The sequence below is a fragment of the Thunnus albacares genome, chromosome 22 (assembly GCF_914725855.1).
Source record: "Thunnus albacares chromosome 22, fThuAlb1.1, whole genome shotgun sequence".
NCBI lineage: Eukaryota > Metazoa > Chordata > Actinopteri > Scombriformes > Scombridae > Thunnus > Thunnus albacares.
Window position 1 is genome coordinate 23,911,175 of NC_058127.1, and position 12,744 is coordinate 23,923,918.

Here is a 12,744-nt window from a genome sequence, read left to right on the forward strand (position 1 = left end):
ATTACAAAATGGGAGCATGGCAGGAGAGGGGGTGAAAATACAGGAGAAACCTGGGAAAATTAGGGGAGTTGACAGGTCTGAGCTGGAGTCAAGCATGGTGTCTCAACCCTTAAAGATTAAATGTCAAAACCTGGATACTGTGATTTTATAGACGAGGCCTATTCCAAAATACATTGAAATATCCCCCAACGAATAACCAAAGAGCAGCAGTCCTTCAACCGCTGTAGACTTGGCAAATTCAGCCAAACTTCACAGCACTAAAAGCCAACAAGGGAAGTGGAGCAGAAAGGATGAACTCCTGGCAGGAATGTTCTAACCTAACTCCTTTAGACTCCCAGGCATACACGGCTATAGCATCTCACATCAAGCTAACTTAATCAGGTAGTAATAACGTACAGTAACTCCTTGGTGCTCACACTTCAAGAAAGGCATGTTATAGTCCAACTGAAATTGCATTTAGTCATCCCTTTTTGCAGTCAGAAATAATGTCAGTGTGTATTGTAAATAGTTTTTACTATTGAAATGAAGAAAAAAGGTCTTTTGGGAAATATAAATGAGTGTGTCAGTGTCTGTCTATTATTGGCTGGCAGGTTGCTGCTGTTACACTGTGTGGAACGGAGACAAAGTAAACAAACCTGCGCTGTAGCTTACATGTCATGAAACAAGACGAGCTGAAATAAAGGAAGCGTGAAGTGAAAAGGTGAAACAGATGTTGCAGCACTGTCATAGGCAGTGTGTTATTAGCAGTGGTGTTGAAAAGTAAGACCGACACCAGCATCTTACAGCGCCGAAGTGACATTTGCAGGTATGTTTGCATGCTGTTAAATGTGCTGCAGCCGAACAGCTAATTGGCTACCTAGCCTGCAAACTGACGTTAGCGGTGCACTTTTCCCTGGTGAATGTTTGTTTGGTGGCTCATTCAAGATGTGTGTTTATGTTTGTAGGTTAGATAACAAGGAGAATTTAGCAGGAAAGCTGATGTGGGTTGTTGTTCAGTGTGTGTGGCTCTTGTGTAGCAAGATGCTATCAGGCTCAGTGTGACCATCTGCTCTGACTATTATAGAATGCCACGTTTTGCTTTATTCAAGATTTAATTTGCTATATGGTAACAAGGGAGCACCATCATAAAACCAAATATATGAAATGTATGAAATAAAATATATGAAATTACTTAGTGTCCTGTAACAGTTGCCAGTGTGATTGCCTCCTTTCTTAAAGTGGTTCTTGTCTTGTACATATGATCTGTCCACAGCTGAAAGAGTATAGTATAGTACAAAAGTGTGTGCATATTTGCCATAGTATAGGGTTCTCCAGACAGCGGCATGTTCATTCATCATAATTTTGGGAAATTAGTAGATTTAAGAACACTTTTAAGACAACATTTTTAACACAAAATATATCACAGCGAACAGACGGATGTAGATGGGTGAGTCTACAGGGGTGAGAAAATTAATGACCAGTCTCCTAGAAACTGATGAATAATCATATGCCTTTAGGTATTTTACATTTCAGCACATTTGATAATGTCATCAAGAAAAACAATATATTGGAAAATAACACAAGATGTGCAGCTCCTAATACATACAGTAGAGTGCTGCAACATCTGTTTCACCTTTTCACTTCACGCTTCCTTTAATTCAACTCGTCTTGTTTCATTCTGACTGGCTTTCAGACCAGAGTGTGGCTTTTTACTAGTGTGTATACTTTACAGCTGACTAATCACACCTCTTATTTTCACTCATTCGTGTGGTTTGTTTTCGCCCTACATTGAATACTTACATTTTTGAGAATGTGCATGGAGTGTCTCTGCACCCAGACAGTTTCCATTCGAGTGTAAATTGAGCTTTTGCCTTCACAATCTCATTATTTCTTTCTGTTTTTGCCTTTCCAGTGTTATTAACACCACACTGAGTTTGGGTCAAGAGATGTTTAAAATAGCTGAGTGTACTTTGTTATTGCTTCCAGTGGTTCATGAAGCTTCTAGGACCCAGGATCTCTGATATTTCTCCCAGCAGTGGCCCTTGTCTCTCAGGTGATATCTGACAGAGATGGATGGAGGATGTTTCTTTCAGAGGGCACTCAGTGATGCAGCACCAAGAGGGACGCTGGTAGAGAGATCCTGCTAGTTCAACCTGAGAGAGAAAGAGAATACACTTGAATCCAAATAGGTGGTGTTTTCAGAAAACACAGCTTGTCATGCCAGACATCGAGATTTCCTATGACCATTTTGACTTTCCCTTTACCTTACCATGCTACATTTAGCTCTTTTAACTGTGATGACGTGTTAAGTCCCAGCTCAAATGCCACTGACTCCAGTAATGGACCAGAGAAGGTAGGTATCAGGGAGTTTTGCATTTGATTTTTTCTTTGTTGCTGACATTCTTCTACATTTTGGCTCAATATTTTTTGATTCTGGCACAAATTTGTCAACCAGTTAAAGGTGGACTGGGATCCAGTTCAAGACAAAGTGGACTGTTTGATGATGGTGCCATATTTTCAACTGTTGGACAGCAACTCTGTTCCAATCCTTTTCTAAAATATTCCAGCCACTTGTATGCTTACACCCTTTACAAGTGATAGTTTCTGCTTGTAGAACGCATTTTTTTTAAAGTATTAAATGTTAACAAAATTCATTATTGAATTCCGTTTTGAGACTTTGGTTAATATGAGGAAACAAATGCTCTCTTTGAAGTTTCTTTACAGCACCAGTTTGACAACCTGCCTCACACACTCAAACAGTGTAACATGACTGTTTTACATGGTGTAGCTTACAAAAGCAGTCTCTTTGAATCTCTCATCCTCTTCTCATTTCACACAAATCCATCCAGTGAGGTTCATGTTTTTATACGTCAGCTCACAAAGTGCATAGAAGAGCTTCTTTCGCTGCCGTTCATCATAATCCTGTTCAGTATTGGGTTTATATATATGTTTCAAACAGAATAGAAGAATGTTCCAACGTGTTGGCTGCTGTGTTTGATCTGAACTTAAGGTGCACACATTAGGCAACACATAATAGTTCAAGACTTATGAGGATTGGACTTCTTGCCTCCAAAATAGTCCTACTAACCTGCAGATTTGAAAGACAATTTCAACTGGGTACCACGCAAATATTAAGCACCAACTCTTGATTTGGCTTTAGATGGACAAAAGTTATTTTTAAGTCACTGCTGAAGAAGTTTGCTGAACAGAAAACAGAAAACATTACTAAACATGGTAATTACTATCAATAACTACCAATAGTTATTTCACAAAATAGTCTAATAATAAATAGTCTGTACTAACTGGTCAAAGTACCTCTGCAGAAATGTCTCAGTACAGCCCTTTGTTCTAGAAATTATGTTTACTGTATACTACTGATTTGCAACAGGAGATGTATTGTGCGATAAATGTAATGCCACCTGAACTATGTACGCTTTTTTATAAACAATCAAATTGATGAAAGTATCTTACAATATGTTAAATGTTCATACTGAAAGTATCTGAAAAACATTCAGTGACAACATACTTTACTTCTTTTTCTACTACATCTGTTCTTGATAGATAATATCCACTTACAGCTAAATCAAGACCTTTTTTAATGGTTATGGTTATGTTAAGGCATGAACAATACTTGGTTAAAGTTAGGGAAAGATTGTGGTTGTGGTTAAATACAGGGGAAAAAAACACCAATATTCACTCTCATTTAGCTCTGTTTTTGGTTTCTACAAAATCCTGAAGGAGTCAGTCAGTCTGTTGAACCACTGAAAACAAAAATCAACTCTACTTGCAAGAATCATGGTGTTTTCTTGCATCAGCAAATTAATTTTGATCGTCGTGCTAGACAACTTTTTAATTTTTAGGAGCATTTGCCTTCATTAGATTCTAACATGAAGAGACCTCTCAGTGCCTTTTAGCCCTCATGTAAAGAGGACTGGCACATCCTTGGCTTCTTGTAACAATTACTTCCTGGGCTGCACACACACACACCCTTGTAGGGAAATGACAGCTAATCTTTTTTTAAATAAAAAAGATTTTTATTTAAAAAAAAAGATTAGCTGTCATTTCTGGTTTATGCAATGTTGAATTAAGACAAGGGCACTACAGGTTTTTGACCCATTTCTTGGCCACTTACTATGGGTCTTCCAACCAAGGAGTCTGATCTAACCTTTGATCTTGACTTAAGTGAAAGACTGATCGTTTCATGAAAATACATTAAATACAGAGCATGTGTAAGCATATGTACTGTACACGTTAAAATGTACTGGGTGTACATATTTTCAGTTAGTGTTGTCTGCATGTATTTACGTCCTCACCTCAACATATCTTCTGTAGTGTCAGATTATATTTTGGTGGGTGGATTGCTGACTCTGAATGTTAAAAAGCAGCTGAGGTTGAAGTTTGCACTCTCCTCAGTGCCAACTCCTCCTCAAGCCCAAACTGCTGCCTGAGCCGAGCTGTCAGCTGTAAACTCAGGCTACAGCACAGCGCTTTAATGGAGGAGAGGAATAGAAGAAGGGAGAAAGGAAAGTTAGATGGAAGGGAAGCATCGGGCAAAAGTAAATGTATTGTAATATGCATGCCTGAACTCAAATCAGATGCTGTCATTACGGCGACTGCACATTTATTTCCCGATTCACAGTCAGTGTTGCATAGTAATGTGTTGTACAAAAATGACAATACTTCTGTCTGTAAGATGTAGCACAACTAATGACTCTACATTTTCATTATATTATAGTAAGTTATTACAGAGTGATTGGTTGGCGGGTAACAGGTTGGTTGATGTGTTGATTGTTTGACCGGCAGCTTGTTTCAAAGTTTTACTGACAGACTAATTGTCTGCAGTCAGACTTGTGTCATTTGAGTACATTTTAAGGACAGTCCACGAGTTTCTTAAGAGATATAGAGAGGGACCTTTTCATTTTAGCGTCCTGGTAATATGCATAATGCTTGAGTTGAGAAATCTCAAGCATTGAGGAACGTGAAACTGCATTAATGAATTTGAAGATCAAAGAGGAGAGATTGAATAAGAGGGAATGGGAGATATTGCCGTACTTGGGAACAAACAGGGTACCCTATTAATGGATACATGGTGGTATGCACACTTTCACTGTTTTAAAGAAAAAATGAATCTAGGTTTCTGTGGGAAAGTCTTGTCTGCATACCTTTTCATCTGAAAACATTGTTCATACATTCTGTCCTCAAGGAGAAAGAGCAACAGGGCTTAGATCAAGAACATCTTGATTTTACCACCTAAAAAAACAGTTGAGTTCAATGCCAAGATGCGGTTATGGGAGTTGCATTGCTTCAGTTTACTTTCAACTCTAATAATGTACTTGGTAGTTTGAAATGCTTATTTATTTTTCCATTAATTGGAAGACCCATTGCACAGTTGGTTGATTTTGTTGCTTCATGGTGGGTTAGTCAGTTTGGGTGATTGGTTGATTCGGATGCCATTAACATTCATTGCCACAGTTTTTAGAATGATTTCTTGCTTCAATATTCACTCATGGCAACTATAATATAGTTAAGGTTAGGGAAAGATAGCAGGTATGGCAAGCAAACTATGGTTAGGGTATGAGTAAGATTAGGCAACTAAAAACACAAAGATTCTGGTTTAGATCTCTTTTTTTTTTAAAAAAGCAAATATTTCAGGTCTGACAGAACACCATCTCCCACATAAAGGTCGGAAGTGCTACTCACACATCCACCAGCCTGACCCACAAAATCTGACCTTTTGCTTCACCACATAAAAAACATACTACTGCCTGCATTGGCACTAAACTGGCATTGAACGTTAAGTGTGAGATGTGCATTTGTCCAATATGAACCCAACCCTAGGTAGAGAAATCAACCAGTAACTTCAAAATGTATCCCAGTTGTCTTAGAGTGAACTGACCAGCATGTGCTGGAATTTGTTCCTTTTTTTGTTACGTAATCGTCCTCCCAGCAATTTGCACACAGCTTGCAGGGTGACTCAGAAACAGTACATTTATGAATATGAAGATCAGTGCACAGCCTTCAATACCAATATGACTCTGAGCCACAACCATAAATCCGAGGGTAATTGAGCTGTAGTCTTTTTTTGTGAGTAAGATGGCAGAGTGTCAATGATTAGGGGCACACCTCCTTGGGCACTTTCCTCTGCGCTCTGATGGCTTTATCTTCAAATGTTATGTTAATGTAATCACTAACACAGAAAAAGTGCTGAGTTGCTCTTTGCGCCATGGTTACAGTCTTTCATGAGTGATGAAGCCATTTGCATCGGGAGGCTCATGAGCTTTGACAAGTACACCTAACAAGTTTTCTAAGCTGCCAAAAACTGTTTTTCGGTGGGTGAAGCATTCCCTTATCTCCTCCAGTTTGTTTCTGTAACACTGTAACTCTGTATTTATGGTATTATGTTCTCTGGCTCTGAGATAGTTACTGTCAAACTTAGTGACTTTTCTGTGAATCGGACTTTGCTGCATTTACTGCTTTATCTATTCTTTCCTCTCCTTTTCCTGTTTCATTTTCCTTCTTTATGTTTCATCTCCTGCTGTCAGTTGCTGCTTTCATTTTCTTTTCTGCTTTACCCTCCACTTGCTTTTCTTGTTTTCTCCCTCTTCGATTTTTCAATGCCTAATCGTTTTCCTGTTTTTGCCTTCATATTTTTTTCTTTAATGATTTCTCTGAACTCTGTGAGCTCTCTCTTCTGTTGCATCTGTTTTCATAATTAATGTTCTCTCTATTTCTTCAGTTTCATTATTTCTCTCTATCGTTCATTCATTCTCAAGACCAATGATTCTGAAAATACTGACTTTTTGACCCCACTTTTTCTTGTCCCTTGTCCCTCCATCCCTCCATCTTTTGCCTCTAGGATGTTCAGATAGTGAGTACGGATGAGAACCAGGTCTTCCTCGCCCTCCAGGAGTGGTACCAGTCAGACACATATAACCTCTACCAGTCCGACCCCCAGGGTGTCTACTACTCCATCATCTTGGAAAACGTTCGCAGCACCAAGCAGCCAGAGGAGAATGTCCTCATCGATATCCTAGAGGTAAATTAACTTTGGTTAGAAAATACATTAATATTTCTTATTATTAGTTTCCAAATTGTTCAAATGTAAACTCCTTTTCAGTGGGTGTAACCATGTCATGAAAGAGGACCATTTAATCATGCTTAGAGGATAAGGCTGGCATCATTTTTTATTTTTGTCAACAAATCCGATGAAATGACCGAAAACAACAATGTCCCAGTTTATCTAAATACTTCCTGACTTCCTTACCCTGTCTGTGGCACATTGGTCCCCAATTAAGACATTAATATAAAATTGCTCACACATATTCAGTTTCATTTTTAAATAAGGCCCAGTAATTTCCTAAAACAGCTGGGTGGTGTAGTTTTTAGCAAATGTTACTCAAACAAGAGTAAATAATACATCTGTTGGGACTACTTTTGGCTGTGGATTAATACACATTAATACAAGGACTACAAACAACGTTGTGGCCTATTGATGTTAAGTCAAGTTGACTACTACTCCATCATCCTGGAAAATGTTTGCAGCACCGAAATGTGTTTACAATAGGTTTTTGTTTCGCACAGAAGAATAAGATATATTAGGCTTTAGATACACAGAGAATAATATGTATTCACTTTTGTATACTTTTCTGTGTTGGTTTTGGTCCTTTCATTGGACTTGTAGACAATCAAGATGACAAAAAGGGGATAAGCTGTAACCAAAGAAACAGACTCATGTTATTGTTTGCCATATCCAGGTTGTCCTTTTCTGCTGCCACATCTTCCAGCTTTTCCGGGGAATCCTGACCCAGTCAGGCTAGATAGCATATGTAATCCCCTCCAGCAAGTTCTGGGTCAGTTCCTCCAATCTCCTCCTTGTTGGGTATACCAGAAATGCCTCCACTGGGAAGCATCCAGGAAGGCATCCTAATCAGATGCCCGAACAACCTCAACTCCAGTGTAATGGAGCATATATGCTTTACACTGAGCTCTTTCAGTATATCTGACTCCTCACTCTGTCCCTGAGGGTTAGCTCAGATATCCTGTGAAGGAAACTCAGAGCTCATGACCATAGATGTGGATCTACTGAAATCTACTGTAGATTTTGTCAACTGATCATGGGTTTACACTACCCCAAACCCTTGCGGCTACACGGCTACATAAAGTAGCCTTATTTAAAATGTATTGCACACATACAACTTAAGTTTGTAAAGAGAACCCTACCACCAACCCTGCTCAGTCCATGCCCATGTAGAACAGGCTTTAAGTATCTTGTGCAACTATATAGTACACACATTAAGGATTGTGGATGCTAAAATATTCAGATACATGCATACGTTTAACCTAAATGGATATTAATGTCTAATCTTTCATATTGAAAGCAGTCTTGCATTGGTTATGAAGACATCAGTTCAAGGAGTCAGAAGGGTTGTGGTGACTGAGCCTGATGTTGAAACTCTCTGAACTCTGTGCATTCTAGCAGTCAAGCTATTGTTCATCTACGTGTCGCCTGAGTGTTTTGGCAAGGTCTCTAGATAAATGGATACCGAAGATGTGAAATAAGCAGAGGAAGAAGGAGAGAGGAAGTGTTGGAGGAAAAAAAGACGAGGCGGTGGACCATGTAGGCAAAGGCCCTCACTGCAGAACTCATTTCCTCCTCCTCTTTCTTCCCTCGCTCCGGGTTGTACTCTCATCACATGCTGTAGATAGAGATAGAGAGGTGGACGACTTATAGGGGATGGATAAAGACTTGAGGCAGAAAGAGCAAAAAATGAAGAGAAAAAGAGTGCTGAACAGCCGTAGAGAGATAGAGTAAAGAAAATAAGCCAGAAATCCAGGGAGAACTGAATACAGACAGGCACATGTACTTTGACTTAAACAATTACCTTGTTTCCCTCTATAAACATCAGAGCTACATAATAGACAGAGATAGGAGCTGGGGGAGTCTGCAGACAGAGATATGTCTGACATCCTGCGTGACTTTCTTTAAATGTCTGTCTGCACTGTCTTCATCATCGTCTCGCTGTTTAATGTTTCAGCTTCACAGCCTGTGGCAAGCAACCTCACAGCCGCAAAACCCATGCAGTCTGTATTGATTTCAGCGAGTTAAACTTTTACAGCCCTGCAGTTTCTGTGTCAGTGGTTTCCTTTTAGCCTCCAAGTTACTTGCATTGCTCCATTGCATTGCTCTGTTGGTAATCAGGTTTCAACCACTGCCAACAGTTGAAGGACAGGTTCTGGTGAATATTCTAGATCTAGCTGTACAGTTGAAGGTAAAGTTAAAGTTACAATTCAGGTACAGTCTTATGTTTGGACTCTATAAGAACTTCTCACCTAAACTTACTGGATTAAAGTGAGACTATGTAACTTTTGAAAGACGCAATAACACATATTGCCTTACAAATAAAAAGATGAACTCATAAGAAATAAAATACACCCCTGCTCAATTCAGTTTACTCAGGGGCTTTGCTTCTGCAGTCTTACTTGGTCTGTTATGACCAGTGGCTTATGGTGGCTAATGTTAGTAAACTTGAGATAAATACTTCCGTATAACTGACATTATTGAGTAAGTTTGCTGACTTTATGACTCTTCTCTACTTGTTTTACTGTTACCTACTTACTTATTTACTTACTGTTGTACTGTTGTACCACTATGTTTTGGTGTTTAACATTATGCTGTAATTTCCACAGTTGCAGCTATTGAGCAAAAGTTACATAGGTGCCCTTTAAATGATCAGTTCAAATCCTTTTTTGCAAAGTTAACCCTAGCTGTTGTAAATCCACCTTGCTTCCCAGGTACGTGGAATCAAAGGGGTCTTCCTGGCCAATCAGAAGATCGATGGGAAAGTGGCAACTCTCATCACCTATAACAAAGGACGAGACTGGGAACCCTTGGCCCCACCCACCACTGACATGAACGGCAAGCCGATTAGCTGCAAAGCGGTAAGTAGCATTCTTAGTTGATCAGAGATTTTTTTTTCTATTGATAAATGGTCATAGCAGTGTATGATACTACCAAAGCTGCAAACACTAGATTTGCCTGTTGAAACTTTGTATCTGTAAACCGTGGTGCAAATGCAATCTGAGGTTCCTGCACCTCCAACAATCAGTCAAAACACTGAGACCTGTTGACCAGGTCGCTCAGAGTGTGAACACAAATTAAGAGAAGAGAGGATGAGTGTTATACTTTGAGGAATGTGTGTGAGATGCCTGCCTAGCTCTTCCATCTGTCTTGTCAAAGTTGCAACTGCGAGGCCAGACGGCAAAGAGCAATGAGTCACCCGGAGTCTGATATCCATACATCACACCTCACAGAGAGATAGAGGGAGAACGAGTCAGGTCCTTTATTTGAACCATTACTCTAGTCAGTTGACAGATATGAAGGGAGACACAGATATCAGCTTGACACTTGTTTACTATCGCTGACACACACGGCTGTTCGCTCTGATATTGACCTCTTCTTCTCTTCTGTCTCATCCATTGCTCAACATAATGACCTTGCAAAGCAAAAAAAGTTCTCCTGGAATCCACATCTTTACATCTGTTGGTCAGAGAGACAGCTTTTTGTCAAACGCCGACATCACACACATCACCTTACTGACATCACAAGTCACGGAACTAGACAAAGTCAGATACTAGATGTACCATCTAATATCTCATTGTACCAGGCCAACACTGTCAGCTGTATCTATTACCTTGCCACCTGACAGAGACTGGGCAAGAGTAACGACCTCCTGTATAAACAGAGGCAGTATATCATAATGTCTGAATGAAGTGTGTTGTAGGCCCTGTTCACACCTGGCATTAAAATACGTCTTGGGTGATCCGATCACAAGTGGACAGCTCTAAGTACAGGTATGAATGCACCCAAGATGCATTGAGGACGCATTGAGATCCAATCACTCAGACCACATTCTGAGGTGATCCGCATATGGCCACATTCTTTTAGCAGTGTGTATGCAAATATGTCCTGGGCCACACTGAAGGACTGCCTACTCAACTGACATCCTCTGCATAAGTGGAAGTACGTACTCATTTGTGCGCCAACGGAATCATATTAAAGTGCAAAACAACAACAAGAAGCCACAACTACAGGCAAATTGGATTATCATGTATGGAGTACACACAAAACACGTTGTCTGATTTCTGTTTGAGCCGAAGAGTTTTGATTTTGCCCACACACCAAGGTCTTAGCAACTTTTAACTTCAGGCAGACTAGGCACTAGGCAAGTGCATAGCTGTTTCCCACCGATTAAAAACAACAACGCATTTGTCGTGCAAATGGAAATGATGTACGTGTTTATTTGCATATAGAGCGGAAAGCAAGATCCGATTAAAAATGGTTACTCGAGAGAGATGTGGAGATGCATTCTAATGGCAGGTGTGAGTAGATGTATTTAGAGCTGTCCATTTGTGATCGGAACACCCAAGACTCATGTTAATGCCAGGTGTGAACAGGGCTGTAGATTAATACCTACAATCTGCTTTTAAAAAAGCACCACGAAGTACTGTATGAATAACAAGATACAAACAGGTATTTAGTGTTCCCCTTGAAATAAGGTCACCATGGCTGTGAAAACACAATGATGCTGCTAGCACTAAAGCACTAACAATCAAAAACAAATATGGTCTGAAGGTTGTCGGAAAGTATAGGGGAAAAAACAAGAGAAACTTTAAATAGAAAGAGAAGCAGACAGAGCAGATTTTAAAGAAAGTGGACATGCCATAAGATACATTTCAGCATTTGTTACAGTTCATTCACAAAATTCATAAATCTCAGAGTTTTCATCACACCGAAACAGAACTTAAGGGAAGGTTTCACAGAGCTTGTCAGTCACAACTCAGATATTATTTGGTGAAATGTGATGGTAAGGCACATTCTGCGGGCTGCTTTACTTATATGACTGCACAATATCTTCATGTATTTCAGTGTAACGTCGGCAAAAATAAAAGCAGACATGATGTTCACTGTGGTAGATTGCCTGACTGGCAATTTTCTTAATGAACTGAATAGATGCAGTAGTTCTTTGGGAAAAATAAAACAATATGCTGAGAAATGTAAAACATTACAGCATGCTTTGGAAATGCAGTGATAATGTAAAATAATGTAAAAGCAAAAACACTGGTATAGTCCTTTAAGCAAAACTGTCCTGTAATGCATTGAATCCTGCAGACTAATGAAATGTGACAGGATGTCTCACAAGGACTTTTCCTCAATTAAAATTCTGTTAAGAGAGCACTCCATTGATTTAGCATTGCATTTCTATAATATTGCCAGACTCGCAATGGACCATTAAAGGTCCATTATGTAGAATATTCATAAGTATATTTTAATTAGTATATAATCCCATGAAAATAAGAATCATTGTGTGTTCGTTGCTGTAGAATGAGCCCTTTACATCTACAAAGGGAGCAGGTCCTCTTCCATAGAGCCCACCATGTTGCACCACCATGTTTCTACAGTAGCCCAGAACAGACAAACTAAACACTGGCTCTAGAAAGGGACTTTTGCATTTTTCGCCAGTTTCACGGCCACTGTAGGTTCTCCTACATGCTTGGAAGGGGAGGGTGGGGGGTTGGTATTCAGTGGGTTGTAATCTGCAACCTCACCGCTAGATGCCACTAAATCCTACGCACTGCACCTTTAAAAGATCACAATTGATGCAGCAGAACCAGATATCATCTTTTGTATACTATGCATTTTTCTTTCTTGCTAAGACCTGGCACCTCCATTACCCACAATGCAATTCTATTACCAACAGTTCGATC

The 12,744-nt window shown here is 39.6% G+C and overlaps 1 protein-coding gene across 11 annotated transcripts in view; it reads left to right on the forward strand.

Moving 5' to 3' along the window:
- sorcs2 (sortilin-related VPS10 domain containing receptor 2) overlaps positions 1 to 12,744 on the forward strand; it is a 347,239-nt gene that overhangs the window by 295,327 nt on the left and 39,168 nt on the right. For all 11 annotated transcript variants that reach the window (XM_044340749.1, XM_044340750.1, XM_044340753.1 and 8 more), the window contains 2 exons: positions 6,836 to 7,015; positions 9,772 to 9,918. In XM_044340749.1, coding sequence (XP_044196684.1) covers positions 6,836 to 7,015; positions 9,772 to 9,918 — 327 coding nt within the window. The remainder of the gene's footprint in view (positions 1 to 6,835; positions 7,016 to 9,771; positions 9,919 to 12,744) is intronic.